This window comes from Mustela putorius, unplaced genomic scaffold (assembly GCF_011764305.1).
Source record: "Mustela putorius furo isolate JIRA1106 unplaced genomic scaffold, ASM1176430v1.1 tig00000196_pilon_pilon_pilon, whole genome shotgun sequence".
Lineage (NCBI taxonomy): Eukaryota > Metazoa > Chordata > Mammalia > Carnivora > Mustelidae > Mustela > Mustela putorius.
This window is the reverse complement of record NW_025421310.1, coordinates 10,328,885-10,348,775: the sequence shown is the minus strand read 5'-3', so window position 1 is coordinate 10,348,775 and position 19,891 is coordinate 10,328,885. Positions and strand designations below refer to the sequence as shown.

Sequence of the window (19,891 nt, the reverse complement as noted above, 5' to 3'; positions counted from 1 at the left end):
GGGTGGCCACATGACTAAGTTCTATCCAATAAAATGAGAGAAGTGAACATGCATGCCAAACCCAGACCTGGCCCATTGAAACCTCTCACTTGTCACCTCCCACAGTCTTTTCCCTTCTGTGGCTGTAGATGAAGACTATGACCCTGGAAGTCCTATGTTGAAAACGGAAGAAGCCTAACTCCCTGAATTGTCACTGGGGTGGTGGGGAATCTCCAATCAGAAACCAAATAACAAATAGTTATTTTCAGTTATATGAACTCAGGGGATTGGTTAAATAAATAATGGTATATCCGACCTATGAAATGTTATTGAGCCTGAAATGATTATGATCAGGACACAATAACTGGGGAAATACTTGTGAATGAACATTAAAAGAAGAAAAATCACAAAGTTATATATCTTTCATATTTATAAAGATGTAAAATCTATGTATACACATGAGTAAAACCTAGATGAACCACTGTCAAACTGAAAAAGACCAGCTGTCACTTAATGACAAAATGCAGTGGGCTTTATTAGCTTAATTAACTCATACAGCTACCCTGGGAAGATGTGTCCAACAGCCCTAGGGAGACCTTTGCAACCCCAAGGCTCAATGATCCAGCCAGCGACAGTGGGTCCAGGGAAGTCCCTCTTCTCACCCTCAGGCTCCCCAGGTCTGCTGCCCTCTCCATGCCCATGAACTTGGCCATGGCTCAAATCTGGTCCTCACCCTACAACCTCACTGCGATCTCATCTCAAACCTCCTGGCCGATAGTGTCTCCCCTATTGTCTGTCCCCCCCACCCCAGAAGTGTCTTTCTTTCTTTCTTTTTAAATATTTACTTATTTGAGGGAGGGAGAGAGAGCGAGCGAGCGTGCACAAGCTTGGGGAGGGGCAGAGGGACAGGGATAAAAAATTCCAAGCAGACTCTGTGCTGAGCTCAGAGCCTGACATGGGGCTCGATCTCATAATCCATGGGATCACAACCTGAGCCCAAATCAAGAGTCAGATGCTTATCTGACTGCACCACCCAGGAGCCCACGACCCCCAACCCAGAATGGTCTTTTTGTACCCAAAGCAGATCCAGTCCTTCCTCTGGCTTGGCACTGCCCTCAGCAAAGTGTCCAGGTCTTAGCCTGGTACCTGAAGCCCAGTGAGCCTGAAGACAGCCTTCACTTCATGATGCTCTTTAAAAAAATTTTTTTTAAAGATTTTATTTATTTATTTGACAGAGAGAGAGAGAGAGACAGACAGCGAGAGAGGGAACACAAGCAGGGGGAGTCGGAAAGGGAGAAGCAGGCTTCCCACTTCACAGGGAGCCCGATGTGGGGCTCAATCCCAGGACTCTAGGATCATGACCTGAGCCAAAGGCAGCCGCTTAATGACTAAGCCACGCAGGTGGCCCATGGCACTCTATCTTAATCAGCTCGGGTGGCCATAATAAAATACCATAAACTAAACCTACTTTTCTCTCAGTTCTGCAGCCTGGAACTCCTAGATCCTGCAGCCAGCATGGTTGATTTCTGGTGAGAACTCTCTTCCTTGCTTGGAGATGGCCACCTTCTGGATACATCATCACATGGTTTTTCCTTGGTACAGGATCATGTGGAGAGAGAACTCTGGTGTTTCTTCCTCTTTTTTATAAGGACATTAGTCCTGCTACTGTCCTTGACCAACTGTGGGTCTTGTATGGGTTACTTAAATCCTCCTTCCTCTCTGGATAGTCATGCAAGTTGAATGAGATCAGTGACATATGTCACTTTCATCCACATCTCATTGGCTGAAGCCAATAGCATGGGTGCAACTGAATTCATATAGCAATCCCAGGGAGGGGTTCTGATTGGTCCTTCTTGGTTCTTGGGCCCACCCCTTGGGCCAATCACTATTGCTAGGATTAGGGTACATGATAATTTCATGGTTACAGGCAGTTGGCCCTAGTGTGATATTTTGTGCTTGATGGGGGTAGCCCAGGGCATCGTATGAGCACAGAGGACGACCTCTAACCCGCTCTGGGCAATCAGGGATGACTTTTGGAGGAGGTCTCACCTTGGCTGTAGGTTGGAAGATAAGAACCAACAGACTAAGAGACATAAATGTGACCAGTGAAGGCACAGAACGAGATGGGCTATTGGACGCAGAGGGAACAGAGTGTATGGAAGCCTAGAGTCGGAGAAAGAGATTTAAGTAGCTTTTTGAGTCTGGCATGCAAGTGTGGGTGTAGAAAAGTGCTATGGATTGAATGTCTGTTATCCCCCAAATTGATGTTTTGAAGCCCTAACCCTCAAAGAGACTTTATTTGGAGATAGGGTATTTGGAGAAGTAATTAAAGTTAAATGAGCTCAAAAGGGTAGGATCCTGCTCCAATAGGATTTGATGTTCTATAGAAGACAAATGGCACAGTGCTTTGCAAGTAGAATCCATTAGCAAGGGCCACACAGAATAATGATTACTCCTACTTATTCACTGAAAGTCATTAACCTCTCTATACCTCCATATCCTCATTGTACATGGGGAGATAATAGATACACTAATAGATAATAGATAATAGATACACTAATAAAAATAAAAGATAATAGATACACTAATAAATGACATTTGACTAGGTTGATATGACTAAAGGCATTAAAACAGTATGGTACAGAAAACACCACCTTCTGTTTGCTATCAATATTATTGACATTAAATACTATTTTTATTTTTATTTATTTATTTTTTAGATTTTATTTATTTATTTGACACAGAGAGATCACAAGTAGGCAGAGAGGCAGGCAGAGAGAGAGAGGAAGAAGCAGGCTCCCCGCAGAGCAGAGAGCCCGATGTGGGACTCGATCCCAGGACCCTGAGATCATGACCTGAGCCGAAGGCAGTGGCTTAACCCACTGAGCCACCCAGGCGCCCCAAATACTATTTTTAAAAGTTATTAATATTTCCCCCCTCTTGACCTTCCTACGTGCTTTTTCCTCTGTCTGGAATGTTCTTTTCCTCTGTTGCTCTTGGAAAACTCCATTTCTTGCCACTAGCGCTTGCAGCCATTCCTATAGGAAACTTTCCCCTACACCCACCCAGCCCAGCTGGAGCAACTCCTCTCCCTTCCCGAGTTCCACCTGAACCTAACGCTGATATTATCATTATATTCTAATTATTTGGTAACTGTCTCTCCTGCCCCAGATTGTGCTCTCTGGGAGCATTCATCACACTACTATTTCTGCACATCTTAATTATCTGTTTATTGTGCACTGCTTCCCAGTAAATTCACAGAAAGTTAAGGGAGTAGCTGGACTTGTAGCAGGAAGACATTTACAAAACCAAACACTGTTACCCAAGCTAAAAGCACCTTAGGCCCACCAACTTACGACCCCCAGGCCTTCACCGGAATGGGTTTGGATCAGCTTAAGAAGTGAGCGTGGGCACCTGGGTGGCTCAGTGGGTTGGGCCTCTGACTTCGGCTTGGGTCATGATCTCGGGGTCCTGGGATTGAGTCCTGCGTCAGGCTCTCTGCTCGGTGGAGAGCCTGCTTACCCCTCTCTCTCTGCCTGTCTCTCTGCCTACTTGTGATCTCTCCCTCTCTGTGTCAAATAAAAAAAAAAAAAAAGTGAGCGTGAAAGGGCGCCTGGGTGGCACAGTCGTTGGGCGTCTCCACCTTCCGCTGGGGTCATGATCCCAGGATCCTGGGATGGAGCCCTCCAGCGGGCTCCACACCCCTCAGGGAGTCTGCTTTTCCCTCTCCCACTCCCCCTGCTTGCATTCCCTCTGTGGCTATCTCTCTCTCTGTCAAATAAATAAATAAAATCTTAAAAAAAAAAAAGGTTAAAAAAAAAAAAAGAAGAAGTGAACTTGAAGTCGGGCTGCTTTGACTTGCCTGGTGTAGCCTTGCCTCCCAGCTAGCGCGCTTAGTGAGGGTGACGTCATGCCTGCCAGGAGTGACGTCACCAGGGCGACAGCATCCCGTTGCCTCCACAGAAGGGCGCCTGCGTGGGAGGGGGATGTGGGGGATCCTGGAAACTACCTAATTTCCACAATCCTCTGGGTTGCAGCCTCTGCTCCTTCTTTCCCGAACTGCCCTAGTCTAAGCGCTCCTTACTGCGCATAAGCGAGATTGGTATTTTGGCAACGGATGGCTGGAGTCGAGCTCTTCAAGTGCATACCCCGCTAGCTTTAATGGGGCTCGGTAGTATCTATGGCAACGGACGCAAGTTGTAGGTGGAGAGGATTCTGGGAAATGTAGTTAGAGAGTCCAGCGAGCTCTAGCTACACTTAAAGCTTCATTTACCAATAGTCTCTAGCATAAAAAATATGGGCAGCACTCAGCCTCAGAGGTTTCTCCTGTCACCTTACAATGATGGCAATTATATTTTTTAAAAATCTGAATTTCTGGGGACTCTTGAAAACTCTGAAGATCTGAAAACACTGGGCTGTTATTTCACTGTGACTGCAATAGAATGGAGCTGGGTACTTTCTATCCTCCATGGATGCGGTTCACTTTATATTCCTGGACCCATCAGTATTTGGGGTTTCAATCCCTGGGAAAAACCACCAAGCTCCTTTCCCTGACGTTTAAAGGACCTCAATGTATGGATCAGTATCTCTTTTGCAGGCTTCCTCCCCTTCCTACAACACCATCATCCTCATTTATTCAACAAATATTTACTGAGTGCCTGCCTGCTCTGGGTCAAGCCTTGTGCATGGCACCGAATCTGCAGTAAATTTCGTTTTTCTTATCAATGCATATTCTTCCCACCAAACATCTTCATTATCCAGATCCTGAATGAGGTAGCAATAGTTTTTCTAGCAAGTTCAGAAACATAAGGATACCAGTCATCTAAATTTATTTGCTTCCTACTTTGGGTTAGCAGGTAGCAAGAGTTCAGACAGCAAACGATTTACATGACAATGTATATGAATCTATTCAGGAACACAGCAGAGTGAAAATTTAGTTCAGATAGGGAGGGAAACCTGTATTTTCTGCATTAACTACTGCTGTTCTTCTGTCACACCATCCTTGAGGGTCCCACTATGGTGTCATCTCCTTTAGGATGCATTCCTCCTCAAAGAAGGAATGGCTGTCCTTTCAAGCTCTCATCGCAAGTTGTCTATTCCTCTTGAAGATCCAAATCACTTCTACTTTGATGTAGGATCATTGGTACCTATGGATGAGTGAGACCTCGTCCCAACCCTTGACACCCAACTGGGAGGAGGGCCCTCCAGAAACTGACAGAGACATCAAGGAATTTGTCATAGACTTTATTAAACTTCTTTTCCTTTCCCCTTACAGAACCCCAAACCACCACCCTACTGCAGCAGGAGTTTTCGGTTTTGCCTGTACGTAATAGCCCTGGTCAGAGAGAAAAAGCCTGGAGGTTACAAAGAGAACTTCAGGTCCCTCCAGGTCCCTCCATGTCACCCTCCAATCATCAGCCTTATTTGTTCCAGCCTGTGACATCACGGGTATCTGGGCAGATTTCCAGGGTTCCCAGCCATTCAGTGTTGGTACATGAATGAGGAGGAGAGAAAATCTGGGACTGGGAGTGAGGGTAAAACGTGAAAACAGAAAGAGTGGGAAAGTCTGAAGGAGACTCTGAAAGACATAGACATAAGGCAAGAGACTCATGGAGAAGAGAAAGAAAGAGAAGGAAATGAGGAAGAGAGAGAAGTAAATGTGCTGAATTGAACTGTGTCCATCTCCCCACCCCACCCCACCCCGCCCGCGTTATCCAAGTCCTAATCCCCAGGACCTGCAAATGTGACCTTGTTTGGAAATTGGGTCTTGGTGGATGTAATTAAGATCATTTAGGATTTAGGATGGATCCTACATTCAAAGCCGGGTGTCCTCATAGGAGAAGGTGTCGCAGAGGAAAAATCCATCTGAAGATGGGAGGTGGGTGGGCAGAGATTGGAGGGAAGCCATGAGCCAAGGAATGCCAAGGATGCCAAAGAGACCAAGGAGTGAGACAGACCTTGGGCAAGAGGCTTAGGGAGAGAAAAACAAGATTCAAGACAGAAATGAAGACCTAGTAAAGACTGGGGTGGTGATGAAGGGGTTTGAACATGGGGGAGTGGGAAAGAGCAATGGGGAAGGTACTGGAGAAAGAGAGGGGAGGTGGGAGGGATTCAACCTGGGGTATGGGGGACCCCAGGATTGAGATGGGGACAGGGAGGGGAGGAGAAAGCCCAGTGGGAGAGGCAGAGAGAGGGAGAAAGAAGGGGACACAGACCGAACAAGCTCACAGTGGGAGCAGACATTCATTGTGCTGAGTGCTGATTTGACTCACCACTAGGCAGTGGGAAGGGAGGTTGAGGGGTAGGTGGAGGAAGCAGAGATGACAGAAAAGGGGGAAGAGAGGAGAGGAGAGGAGAGAAGCTGGTGGGGCGACAGGTAGGCAGAGGTGGGAGAGTCCCTCAGAAGGGCAAAGAGGAGGGTGAGGTCCACTTCCCCCCTCGCACCCTGGGTTTAGTGCTTGGGACCCATGGAAATATTTTCATTTTAACCACTTTGGAAAGCAGAACAGAATAAATTAATATAACGATGATGGTGAAGAAGAATATATAATAATGAATTCAGCTCTGATGACATCTGTCTTCATACCATGGCACATGCATGAAATACAATTATATATATATTTGTATTTATATTTATATTTGTATTTATAATTATATTTACATTTTATGGAGGAAGAGATCCAGAGAGGCAAAAGTGCTGAGGACCCAGGAAAGATAAAAGGTGGTCCAGGGGTGAGAGGAAGAGGAGGTGTGAGAGAAGGAGAGATGGACAGAGAGATAGAGATGAGGGTGGGTAGGAGAAGAGATGGAGAGAAAGGAGGAGAGACACAAAGTCAGTGAGGAGGAGATTCCCAAATGACACAGGGACCAATACAGGGCAGGGGCATTTTTGTGGGGCCCAGTGGTGCATTTGGAAGCCTCAGGAGAGGGCGGAGATGACTCACGCAGCCACGATGACCCCGAAGGAAAGAAGAGCGAGAAAAATGGAAATGATGGCACCTCTATCCTGCAGGCTCTCCTCCTCCTTCTGGTACTGCAGAGCCACGCGGGGCTGCGCATCAACTGGTGAGGTGGGGGAGACAAATCTGATTTCCAAGTCACCTCCCCTTCCTTGGCTTTGCACCCACTCCCACCTGCTCACCCAGCAACCTCAGCCTCTCTCTCCCTCCTCCCTACCTGTCTGCTGCCCTCTCTCCTGGAGTCTGAGTGCATTCCTCCATTCCTCAAACTCTGTGTCCCAGGCACTGTTTTAGGTGTGCTGCATACTTCTACGAGCTCCACTGGCAAACAACTCTGCCGTCGTGGCACTGGCAGTCTACACAGCACATCCCAGTGACAGCGAAGAGCTCAGCGCTAAATATGACTCAGTGGCTAGGGGGTGGGGGGTGGACGTGGATCCTTCGACTGCCGGTGAACACCAGATGTAATATTCTGACAGTCTCAAGACAAGTAAACCTGCATCTTAGCTGGGGACCCTGAAGATCCTTGAGAGTTCCATTCGGCATCTTCAAGTCGTCCCCTCCCCCCGACTCTTTCATTCTGTCAGCAGAGCCTCTTGGCTCCACCTTCAGAATGTATCCAGAGTCTGATCCACATCCTGGATCCATCTCGTGGGCTACCGACCTGGTCCAGCCCCCTATCAGCTCTCTCTCGGGGTTCTCCTTGCCCTACAGTCCCCCACCTGGCAGCCAGAGGGCGCCTGTCAACACCTAAGCCCTCTCCAGTACCTCTTTCCGCAGAGCCTCCCCTAAGCTGGCCTCTAACTCAAAATAAAGACCTAAATCCTCATCACGGTCCACCAGGCTTTGCACAATCTGGTCACCATGTGACTTGCTAGCTACTATGCCCTTCTTCATTCATTTGGCTCTGGCCACACTAGCCTCCCTCTTGTTGCTCAACCATGTTGGATCCTTGCACTAGCTGTTCCCTCTGTCACTGTTCCTTACTTGCTCACTCCCTCTAGATCCCAAACACCATTTCTTTAGAGATGTCCCGCTGCCTGCACTCTCTAAAGTAGCTCCGTCCCTCCCTTTCTCCCAGGCACTTTCTATCAAACTTTCCTGTTTTGTTTTCATTAGAACACACTTGCTATCTAGAATCAGTCCATTTATTCCTTCATGTAATTGTCTGACAGCGGTTCTCAGCTGGAGACAATTATGTCTCCCACGGGATATTTGGAAAGGTCTGGAGACTAGAAATGATTGTCCTGACTTTGGCAAGGGGAGTAGTACTGGCATTTAGTGGGGTAGAGGCTAGGGGTGCTACTGAACCATCCTGCAATACACAGGACAGCCCTTATAACAAAGACTGTCCAGCCGCAGCTGTCAGCAGCGCTAAGAGAAACCCTAGTTAACCCTTCACCCCATTAAAATGCAGGCAATATGAGACATTTGTCTTCCCTTCTGCTGATCCTCAGTTTGGGAGCATAATGGGGTCCTCAAAATATGTTGTAGTTAACCACCGTCCTAAAGGAGCCAATGGACAAATTCCTTTTTTGCAGCTAGTCAGTGTCATGGAGGGGGAGGAAGGAACTAATGACTCTTCTAGATGAAAAAAAGTGGGGAAAACCCTATAGTTGAATTATATGAGAAGTCCTATAATTGGGTCCTGGTTTGAATGAATCAGCTGCGAAATATATTCCACGGACAATTAGGGAAGTTGCAAAAGGGCTTAGAATTACTTGATATTGAAGAATTGTTGCTAGGTTTTTTTGGTGTGAGAATGGCAGTGTGGTTACATAGGAAATGTCCTTATTTTTAGAGGCACACACTATGTACGGGTGAAATCTCATAACGCTTGATTTCTTTTAAAATACCATGGCAGGGGCGCCTGGGTGGCTCAGTGGGTTAAAGCCTCTGCCTTTTGCTCTGGTCGTGGTCCCAGGGTCCTGGGATTGAGCCCCATATTGGGCTCTCTGCTCAGTGGGCAGCCTGCCCCCCCAGCCACTCTGCCTGCCTCTCTGCCTAAATAAATTAATAAAATCTTTTTAAACTTTTTTTTTTAGATTTCATGTATTTATTTGACAGAGAGAGAGAGATCACAAGTAGGCAGAGGCAGGCAGAGGGAGAGGGGGAAGCCCCGATGCTGGGCTCAATGTGGGGTTCGATCCCAGGACCCTGAGATCATGACCTGAGCCAAAGGCAGAGGTTTAACACACTGAGCCACCCAGGCATCCCTAATTAAATAAATAAAATCTTAAAAAAAAAAAAAAAGCAACGAGTGAATGGAGTGCCTGACTGCCTCAGTTGGCAGAGAACGTGACTCTTGATCTTGCAGTGGTGAGTTTGTGTATAGAGATAACTTTAAAAAAATACCATGGCAATAAATAAGTAAACCAAATGTGGAGGCATGTCCACTGTCAACATAATTTGATAAAAAGTGCTACTTTAGCGAGTGTGATCAGGGAGCCTTTGAGATGGTGAACTTGAAGACTTTTCTGAAATAAAGGAGTGATAGGAATAGTGTGACAGAGAGGGAACAACATGATTTTTCAATCTTGATGGATATATGGGGGTTCACTGTACTATTCTCACTGCTATAAGGATTTACATTTAAAAAATATCTGGGGGCACCTGGCTGGCTTAGTCAGTGCAGCATGCAACTCTTGATCTCAGGGTTGTAGGTTTGAGCCCCATGATGGGGGTAGCGATCATTTAAAAATTTAAAAATCTTTTTTAAAAATCTCTGAATGAATGAATAAGTGAACAAATTCAGCAGATTCTTCTGTACTCCCCAGGTGTGGCACTGGTGAAAAAAGAAAATGTTTTCCTAGCACCTGCTAGGAATTAGAGGCATTTTAAAGTTACAGCAGAATCTTCCCAGTTAACAGGAGGCGGAAAGTGAATTTCAGAATGTGGAAGCACCATCTGCATCACACTGTAGGCAAGTGGTAAGTGCAGGATTCAAGGCCATATGTGGGCGATCTCAAAACCCATATCTGCTGGGTCATGGCTGTCTTCATCTCTCATGCACCCCTGTCTTCCCTCACCTGCAGGAACTTACCAAAACAGTACTTTTTTTTAATGCAGCTGGGACTGATCTTCTGGCAATGTAAACAGTCTAAGACTTCTTCTCTTAGCAAGCCTGGAAAGGTGGGAAGGGAGAAGTGTGATAAAGGCAGGTATCAGAGGACTGGCAAGGGGCAGGAAGGCGGGGGGAAAGAGATGGGAGTCTTTGGCCCTCCTGAATTTGGAGGTCCCCTGTACAGCACAGGAAGATGGTAAAAGTGCCCTGATTCACATTAAAAATAATTTTTAGGGGCACCTGCTTGGCTCAGTCAGTGGAGCATGTGACTCTTGATCTTGGGGTTGTAAGTTTGAGCCCCAAGTTGGGTATAGAGATGACTTAAGATTAAGATCTTAAAAATTAAAGAAAAAATTTTTTATAGAATCATTGAAGAGTTGAATTGAGTTGCAGTTGTCCTGTTGTCCAGCATTTGCTTGTAGACATCTAATTAGTTGTACAAATGTTAGATTTGTCGATTGAGTGTCTACAGATCATTTAATTTGTAGGCATCTGTAGATTAAACGTCCACAAACAGAATGCTTGCATTTCTACATTCCTGTTTTGCAGGCCCCTGTGACAGATAATGGGTAGATGCTCATGAATCTGTCTCCTCCTCTTCCTGACGCTCTCTTCTCTCTTTCTCTCTCTCTCCATTTCCCAGGCTCCTTTGCAGTAGGTTGCAACCATGTGACCAGAGTTCTGGCCAATGGAAATTGGGCAGACAGATGCAGCCAGTTCTAGGCCGTGACAAATAAGTTCCTGTCGGAGTTTTCCCTATTCTCTCTTCCTTTTTTTTTTTTTTTTAAAGATTTTATTTATTTATTTGACAGAAAGAGAGATCACAAGTAGGCAGAGAGGTGGGCAGAGAGAGAGAGAGGGGGAAGCAGGCTCCCTGCGGAGCAGAGAACCCAATGTGGGGCTCGATCCCAGGACCCTGAGATCATGACCTGAGCCCAAGGCAGAGGCTTTAATCCACTGAGCCACCCAGGTGTCCCTTCTCTCTTCCTTCTAAAGTTAGCTTAGAAGCCACAACACAGGTCCAGGCTATATCCCCGGGCTACCACTTGGAAGAAAAGCTCAACTCTCAAAGGAATTTGAGTAAGAGAGAAATCTTTCTTTTGTTAAACCACTGAGATGTGGTGTTTATTTGCTCTATGACCTGGTCTGTCCATCCTGACATCCCCCAAAATGCTTTTTTGCAGGTTGCAACCACTTCCATGAGCCCTCAAAAATCAGATATCCCTAGATATTATAGTTTTGGGGAGGGGGAGCCACCAGATGGAGTAGATGATGGTGGAGCTTGATTTGGGGGGAGATAGGGTAAAGAGGTGCGGAAGGGTAGAGAAGGGAGGGACAGAAAATAAATCCAGGACTCACGGCAAATTTTGCGATGGCAGGCTGCAAGAGAAAAGAGCTGAAGTGAGTTAAGTCGGGAAAGCAATTTGAGAATTTAATGGGAAGGGACCAGGGGAGGGAGAAGTGTGTCTGGAAATGAGAGCAAGGAATATTAGGGAGAGGCAGAGAAGACTGAGTCACAGGGGAGGTGAGCAAGGAGTCTGGGAGACAAAGTGGGAGAAGGGAATTGAGTGATAATAGGGGAGGAGGGGCTTGGTGGAGAGAGATGCTGCACCTTTCTGTTCATACGATTTTAAACCTTTCTTGAGTTCCTTGATCACTCTCTCCCTGAGAGCCACCAGCTCCTCTAGCAGAGGCCCATCTGAGGAGAAAGAGAGAGAGAGATACAGATATCCTTGTGGGGTGGGAGGTGTCCAGCAAGCCCACCCCATCTGTAGCTTCAAAGAGATGAGGAAACCCCTTTTCATTCACCAAGAGTAACAAGATCAGGTATTACTTAAGTTGTGGCCTGGGCGGTCTTATGTCTAGCTTCTGATCCACTGTGGGGGCCAGGACAGTCCACCTTCCTCTAGCCTCAGTTTTCTGATCTGGTAAGTAGTAGAACAGACTTTGGTTACCTCTCCCTTCCTTTCCTCTGTCTTGTTCTCCTCTCCTGTCTACACTCACTCCTTCATCCAGCTGATTTCATCCAGCTTCATGGTTTTGTATATTACCTAGATCTGCACTGTCCAATATGGCAGGCACTAGCCCACATGGCTATTGAGTACTCGAAATGTGCTAGTCTGAATCGAGGTCTGCTGTTAGTATAAAATGCGTGTTGGAGTTTGAAGACATGGTTTGAATAAAATAACTAAAAAAAAAACCTCAATAATTTTTATGTTGCTTGATGTTGCAAACGTCATTTAGGTATTGGGCTAAATAAAATATATTAAAATTAATTTCATCTGTTTCTGTTACCTTTTTAAACCCGCGGCTACTAGAGAATTTAAAAATTACGTGTGACTCCTACTTGTGCCTCACATCGTATCTCCACCGGACAGCACTGTTCTGTGTACACCAGTTTCTCCCACATCGATGTCCCTAGCCTAGACCGCTCACTGCCTGAGCACTCACTCCCTGAAGTCCAGATGCATGGAGTCAAATACCCACTTAGGAACTCTGCTCTGGTCTGATGGGCATCTTATAATCACTAAGTCCAAAACAGAACCTTGACACATTCCTCCAAGCCTACTCCCAACCCTCGAGTCTTCTCCACCTTAGGAGATGGGAGGTGTCTGATTCTAATTGTTCAGTCCAGTCCTTGGTGCTTTGCCTCCTTTTTCCTCACACCCTGCATGCAGTCTGTCAACATGCATGTTATATGAACAAAACCTGTCTGTTCAATATCCAAGATAGGGCGCCTGGGTGGCTCAGTTGGTTAAGCGTCTGCCTTCGGCTCAGGTTATGATCCCAGGGTCCTGGGATCGAGCCCCGCATTGGGCTCCCTACTCAGCGGGGGGTGGGCTTCTCCTTCTCCCTTTGCCCCTCTCCACCTCTTGTGCTCTCACTCAGATAAATAAATAAAATCTTTAAAAATATATATTCAAGACAGATCCAGGAATATGATCTCCCTCTCAACCCTTCCCCAGCTACCATCCTGTTCTAGCCACGATCATGTCTTGCCTGGGCCACCACAGCAGCTTCTTGCTGGTCTGCCAGGCTCCCCCATGTCCTGCTCAAATCTCTTCTCCACAACCAGAGGTATGCTCTTAGAACCACAGTAAGCTCACCTGTATCCCCCTTCTTCTGCTCAGAGGCCTCCCATGTGACCCAGAATAGAAGCCAAAAGTCCTCACCATGGCCTGGAAGGCTCTAGCCCACTTGCCCATCCCCGCCCCCTTACCTCTAGGACCTCATCTTCCACATCTCTCCCTCTCTGCACTCCAGCCTCCCTGGCTTCCTTGAGGTTCTGTGAATATGCCAAACATAGGCCCATCTCAGAAATGTGTTCTAGCTGTTCTTTCTGCCTGCAGTCTTCTACCCCAGCTGCTTCCTGAGGCTTCCCCCTATCCTTCAGGTCTGCTCACATGCCAATTTGTCGGTGACATCCCTTTGGCTGCTTGACTTCATACTGTGGCCCCCACCCTACTCCTAGTACCCCCATCCCCTGGCCCCTGCGGTATTTTTTCCATAGTATTTGTTCCCATTTATGTTATGCAGTAAAGGGTTAACTCAGCAGGTCTGATTTGTCCAAACCCTGCACATTCCAAAAAAAAGGTCTGGTTCCTCTAAGTCCCTGGAATATCCTGCCTGGGAAGGATGTCTTTCTGGGGATGCCTGGCTGGCTCGTTAGTACAGCATGCGACCCACTCCCAGGGTCGTGAGTTCAAGCCCCACATTGGGCATGGAGCCTACCAAAAAGAGTGTTACATGGTAGCAGCTTGACCTCCGGAGAGGCCGGAGACCAAGCAGCTACGTCAGCCACTTGAGTTCTCCGCACCAACATGACCGAGCCCCAAATGATACAATAATAGTAGGTAAAATGGCTGGCCAGGGGTCTTCAAAAATGTCAGTGTCATAAAGAGAAACGAATGAAGTGCATGATCCCAGAGCAGATCAAGGATTGGAAGAAAGGTAGTGATGAAAGCCATGACTGTGACCATTGGAGAAATTTGAGGACTGGATATCGGATAGTATGGAGCTGGCATTAAATTTCCTAGGTCCACTCATAGTGCCAGAAAATACCTTTCCTTGTTCTCAGGAGATCCTCCATTGAAGAAATTAATGTTGAAGTGTCACTAACTCTTAAAAGCTACACACACGGGACGAACGAGGCAATGTGTTAAGGTGAACAAATGATGTATAGGTGTTCATGGTACTATTCTTGCAACTTTTATAACTACTGGAATTTTCTCAAAATACAAAAATCACCTTTTTTAAAAATTTACTTATTTGACAGAGATCACAAGTAGGCAGAGAGACAGGCAGAGAGAGAGGAGGAAGCAGGCCCCCCGCTGAGCAGAGAACCCGACGCGGGGCTCGATCCCAGGACCCTGAGATCATGACCTGAGCCGAAGGCAGCAGCTTAACCCACTGAGCCACCCAGGTGCCCCAAAAATCACCTTTTTAAAAGGTGAGAGCTTTAGCTACTGCTTTCAACTAGAGCTTTAAAATTACTGATACTCAGGCCCCACACCTGATATTCTAATTTTCTTGGCCACTGCCCGGGCTTCTAGAATGTCTTAAAAGCTCTCTAGGGGATTCGAATGTGCAGCCTGAGTTGAGACCTGCTGCTCTAAACCTTGTGTGTGGAAGACAATATGTAAATTATTATTGTTCTAATAAAACTTTATTTATAAAACAGGGGGCTGGCAAAAGGCTTTGGCCCCCAGCTGTATTTTGCCAACCTCTGTTCTAGGCAGGGAGGCTAGATGTAGCATAATGATCTTAATAGCTAACATTTATTGGGCACTTACTGTTTGCCTGGCTTTGTTCTAAATGCACATGCACAAACTCATTTACCCTTCTCAGTGACCATGAGGTAAGTGCTATTATTCCTGTTTTACAGATGAAGAAACTGAGGCACAAATAAGTCAAACATCGGGGCACCTGGGTGGCTCAGTGGGTTAAAGCCTCTGCCTTCGGCTCTGGTCATGATCCCAGGGTCCTGGGTTCAATCCCCGCATGGGGCTCTCTTCTCAGCGGGGAGCCTGCTTCACCTTCTCTCTCTCTGCCTGCCTCTCTGCCTATTTGTAATCTCTGTTTGTCAAATAAATAAATAAAATCTTAAAAAAAAAAGAAAAGAAAAAGTCAAGCATCCATGGGGCCCTCTACTGCTCTCTACTGGGGAATGTTATAAGGTCACTGAATGCAAAACCAGAAGAGACACCCCAGCGTGGTGGTTAGGAATTAGTCTGCGCTGTGTACTTCGGACAGGTTACCTAACTTCTCTGAACCTCAGCCTCCTGCTCTGTAAAGGGCAGATCAGAGTAGCGCCCACAGTGATGAACTGTCCCTCGACTTTTTTGAGTAAAACACTTAGAACCCTGACACACACTAAAGGCTATACTCATGTGTTTTGTTTTGCTTGTTTTGTTTTTAATATCAAGAGAACGTGTGGTGGACTCCTGGAAAGGGAGGACGGAGAAGGGGGTTGGGAAAAGGTTTTCCCTCTTAGCTCCTACCTCTTAGAGAATTAACCATTAAGTGGCTTGTCTGGTTCTTGATAAAGGCCGTCACATGATCCAGGTGATCTATCCCTGGGGGCAAGACGGGAGGAAATTCCAGTAGGTCCCTCAGAGAGCCAGGGCACACCCCCATCTTCATCCAGAAATGGTTCCACCCTCCCCACTTGGAAAGGCAGACCCCAAAGTGTTTGTCTCCCACCCCAGCCTCGGGCTACCCCACGGGTCTCCCCTCCTCCACACCACCTCCTGCAGTGCCAGAAACCCTGCCCTCTCCAGCACGCACCCACTTTCCCCACAAACGCGTTCAGAGCGTAGTCCCGGAAGAAAGGCCCCTCCATGCCCAGGAGCACGGCCTGGGCACGCTCCAGCAGCTGCTGGAAATGGAAGCGCTTGGGGATGAGGGCGGAGTGCAGCTGTCTCAGGGCCTCCTGCACTGAGCGGTCACACTGCAGGCAGCCCCAGCCTCCGTGGGCGCTCAGGCCCAACAGCAGCAGGAGGGCTGAGGCCAGAGGCATGGCAGGGTCTTTGTGACCTCACAGAGGAAAGCTGCCCAGCCCCACCCCCCTAGGTAAGGGCGGGTTAGGGCGGCGGTGGGGGAAGGGGGAACACTGCGCAAAGGCACGTGTTTGTTGAGGCGTCAAGCATGGTTCTAGAAGCTAGGGAGAGTCTAGAAAAACACTGGTCTCTCTAGGGAGAGAGTCTAGAAAAACACAGGTCTCTGCCTTGTATCCCTGGATCATTCATTCATTCATTCATTCAACCTGGGAGGGAGAAGCAGACTCCCGTTGAGCAGGGGGCTCCACCGTGAGCTGGATCCCAGTGATGAGGGAGCAGGAGGCTGGCTGAGGACAAAGCAAAAGCTGGCGCCTTGCACCCCCCCTTCATCCGCTCCCCTCCCTAGGTGTAGCATTCCTCAGGCACCCCTGACTGCCATAAAATGATAAATAGTTAACTTGCTAAGATCACAATTCTACAAGACAGGAGTCTCCCTTGGTTTGCAAATGTCCTTGAGATTTACAAACAAAGAAGTTACCTTATCAATAGCCCAAATTCCAAAGACACAGAACTCAGTTTCTCAAGCCTAATGTCACCCTCCCCTCCATAAAAACCGAAGGAGGCGGAGGTAGAAGGAAAAGCAAATAAAGTTAAATTTCTTCTAAACCTAAATCTCATTAACAAGGATGTTTGATGGCAGGAATGTAACATTCCACCAGGAGACTCTCAATTGTCTTTACTTAATAGTAACTAAGCCTTCAATATCCTGATAGTATTCTTTGCCCCAATAACCCTTTGTCCTCACCTACCCAACTCCTGCGTATATAACCAACCACCCCTCACAACCCGGGGCGGCCGCATCTCTGCCTGCCCACGGGCCCTTTCCCCGTGCTTTAATAAACCACCATTTTGCACCAAAGATGTCTCAAGAATTCTTTCTTGGTCATCGGCTCCGGACCTCAGCCCACCAAACCTCACCTAGGTTCTAGAACTTCATCATATGGCGCCCAATGTGGGGCTGTGAGTCTTTACATTTGGACTCTGAGCTTCGGTGCAAAATTGGTGAGTACTTTCTTTCCGTTTACTCTGATTTCAGGGGCTTTTCAAGGAGTGTGGTCTTATTGGAACACTTGCATGTCAATTGCTCAGGCTGTAATCCTCTAGCCCGTGGCTACTCTATGGGGAGGAGAGCGTCTGCCTTTTGGCTGTAAGCTAGTACCCTGGCCGGAATGGCAATAAGACCCAGAAACTTGATGGCCTCACTCTATTCCTGTTCTTATAGAAAGTTGTCTCTCTTGGGCACGGGACAGCCACCTAAGTCACCAGGACGGCTGCCAATCTTAAGACTCCCGTGTGAGGTTTCCTCCTGAATGATCTAATGTGATCCCCTCCACATGCCCGGTCTAGCCACTTCTGGCCGCGGGACCTCCACTGGGAGCCGGCCGAAACCAGTACCCGATTGAATTAAAACGCAACCGGGGACCGTTTCCTAGGGAAGTTGGCTGTACAGACCACATGTGTTGGAATGTCGCTTAGACCATGATGGATTTCAGTCTTTACTGTTTCTCGTCAGTGTCTTCTGCAAACCGCCTAAAGCTATGAAATTGAGTAATTTCCCCTTGCCAAAACTTCTCTAGCATTTCCATGGGTTAATATGGCAAAACAGTATGCAGTCTTCAGGACATACGATAGCATGGCACAAGCGTTTTAGTCCATTCACCAGGCACCCATCGGCAGCCTAGGATGCGATGGGGAAGTGGAGGGATGCCGGCACCCCTCCAGGGCCTTTTATGGCAGGAATGTCTTCCCAGGGAAGGCAGGATGGTGATCAATAGCGATATCTTGAGGGACGCCTCTGGTCGCTTTTGACACACAAGAACCTCTGACATATCCTGCGTGGGACGCTACCCAGGAGTCAGGGGGGATTTGGTAATGGACCTTCTTTACTTTTCTGGAAGCATGGCCTCAGTAGGCTTCCTCAGTTCCCAAGGACTCTACCTTGGGGTGCCTTTTAACCCACTGGAAATAATTTGGATTGCAAAACTTAGGAAAGGACTGAGCTCCTGTAACACTGCATGGCCTCAGTGGGATCTATTAGATCTCTGCAGGAAACAGGGCAAATGGACCTAGGATACCTTCACTGCTCATACCTAGGCCTTTATTGCTCTATACCAGGACCCCAGACTAAGGGGCTTTTGCGAAATGTGTTTGCCCAAATGAGTCAGCTAGTAAACTTTCTCCTGACATATTGGATGGTAATTACGTAAATAAGCCTTCTTCTAGTAAACCCAGGTTGCTGGGCCATCCCTAGCAAAGGGGACTCTGGCTTTATTTCTCTGTTTCTCTTAATAGATGTGGGGGCTTCTCCCTCACCCACTTCCCGTGTTAATGGCTATAACTGGAGCCAACTGGGGTTGGTCTAACTCGAGACAGAGACTATAAGGAATATTCCCAAGCAGCTGCCGAAACTCTCTTTGTTTCGGGGAAGTTTCCCTGTGTTCTCTGGCCTGACTTGGACTGCCTAACCCCTCCCCCCTGGCTGGTGGGAAAGCATGGCATCTGCTCCTCTGTTGGGGCTTATGAGCTCTGAAACCGGGAATCCCTTCTCTGCCTCGTGGCAGCACTTTGTTTCCTCTGTTTTCCCCTTCTGTTTCTGCACCAAGGTGCGTGCAGCCTGCATGACTAGCCTCTAGATCATGCACCACGGCTCCTTCTCTCTTCACTGTCAAGGAGCAAGAACACCCCCACTCCAGATCTTCCCACGCATGACTCAGGTAAACATTCAAAGCGGAGTGGGCCCAGGTGGAACGTAAATCAGTATTGGAACTAAGTTAAGTTTGTTGGTTTAATTAAGATAAGAGCTGTCTTTTAAGTTATCAGCAGTAATGTGAAACTTGGAAGTTTACTGAAGGTTAAATAAGCTTGTGTTATTAAAATTTGTTAGCAAAGAAATGACTAAACTGATGGTTAATTGTCTGTCTCAAAGTTCTAATGGGTAATTGCTGAAGTAGCTTTCAAAGTCTTTGGTAACCTGAAAGTTTTAAAGTTTTGCTTGGATGACAAATGGAATTAAATTGTGGACATCTAGGTCTTAACCAAACAGGATAAAATGCTAAGTCGTTAATTACTGGATGTAGGTTTGTGCTTTTTGACTTCTTACTGCAAAGAAACTAAGAGTATTTAAATCTGTTAGTAAACTTGTTTGCCACTTAACTGATTCATAAATTTGCCACCTGAAGAATTCTGTTGTAGCAGTTCACAATTGGTTAATAACTAAAGGTGTTTCTAAGAATACGAAGTTCTGCTTAGTGTAACTAAGACTGATGGAAATAAAGGGAAACTCTGTATGTAGGAAAGTAGGAGATATGTAAGAAAGATTTAAGGAATGGGAATACATTTTGTTGAAGGTAAGGGAAGGTAATTTTGTCCTAAATGAGATGGTTGTTTGGAAGGAAATGGCTTGGGACAAAACCTGAATGCAAAGGAAAGTTGTAGAAGGTTTGTGAAGGGAAATCTTCAGAAAAGGAATTTTAGCTATGGTCAAGAATGGATTAAGATTGAAATGAATGGGTTTTAAAGGTACATTGGTACAAGACTGAAATTCTCTGTTCAAAAGGACAATGTTTTCTTAGATCAATTGATCTGCTGTTAAGAAAATGTAAATGGTTTTCTCTCTGCCTGCCCAGAAAAACCAGTTTCTATGTTTTATCAGGTGTTTAACATCCCTAATTATATTTAGGCATGTGCTTTAAAACTTTCTAAGATTTTAGCAAATGTGACAAGATTTAAATTGTAAATCTCTTTAACTCAGGCTTTTCCTTGGTATGTGAAGTTGCTCATGAAGTACTACTGAACCAATGATAAACCTTGGATTACATTTGGGAAAATAC

At 46.6% G+C, this 19,891-nt stretch overlaps 1 protein-coding gene across 2 annotated transcripts; it reads right to left on the bottom strand.

Moving 5' to 3' along the window:
- Positions 1-5,225: 5,225 nt before the first annotated feature.
- IZUMO2 (IZUMO family member 2) lies at positions 5,226-16,028 on the bottom strand. Of its 2 annotated transcripts, XM_004767224.2 has the most exons (7): positions 15,790-16,028; positions 15,504-15,578; positions 11,615-11,701; positions 11,362-11,382; positions 9,982-10,062; positions 6,924-7,041; positions 5,226-5,314 (listed from the first exon to the last, which is right to left on the bottom strand). In XM_004767224.2, the coding sequence occupies exons 1-7, from the start codon at positions 16,019-16,021 to the stop codon at positions 5,272-5,274; spliced, it is 657 nt and encodes a 218-aa protein (XP_004767281.1). In that variant the 5' UTR covers positions 16,022-16,028; the 3' UTR covers positions 5,226-5,271. The 2 variants fall into 2 exon arrangements, with proteins under 2 accessions (XP_004767281.1, XP_004767282.1); XM_004767225.2 differs by lacking the exon at positions 11,362-11,382.
- Positions 16,029-19,891: the final 3,863 nt, after the last annotated feature.

Coding starts and splice junctions, on each gene's coding strand:
- IZUMO2 (XM_004767224.2), bottom strand. CDS start 16,021: ATGCCTCTGGCCTCAGCCCTCCTGCTGCTGTTGGGCCTGAGCGCCCAC. Junction 15,579..15,789: donor CGCGTTTGTGGGGAAAGTGG/GTGCGTGCTGGA, acceptor TCTTGCCCCCAG/GGATAGATCACCTGGATCAT. Junction 11,383..11,614: donor AAAATCGTATGAACAGAAAG/GTGCAGCATCTC, acceptor TTTCTCTTGCAG/CCTGCCATCGCAAAATTTGC.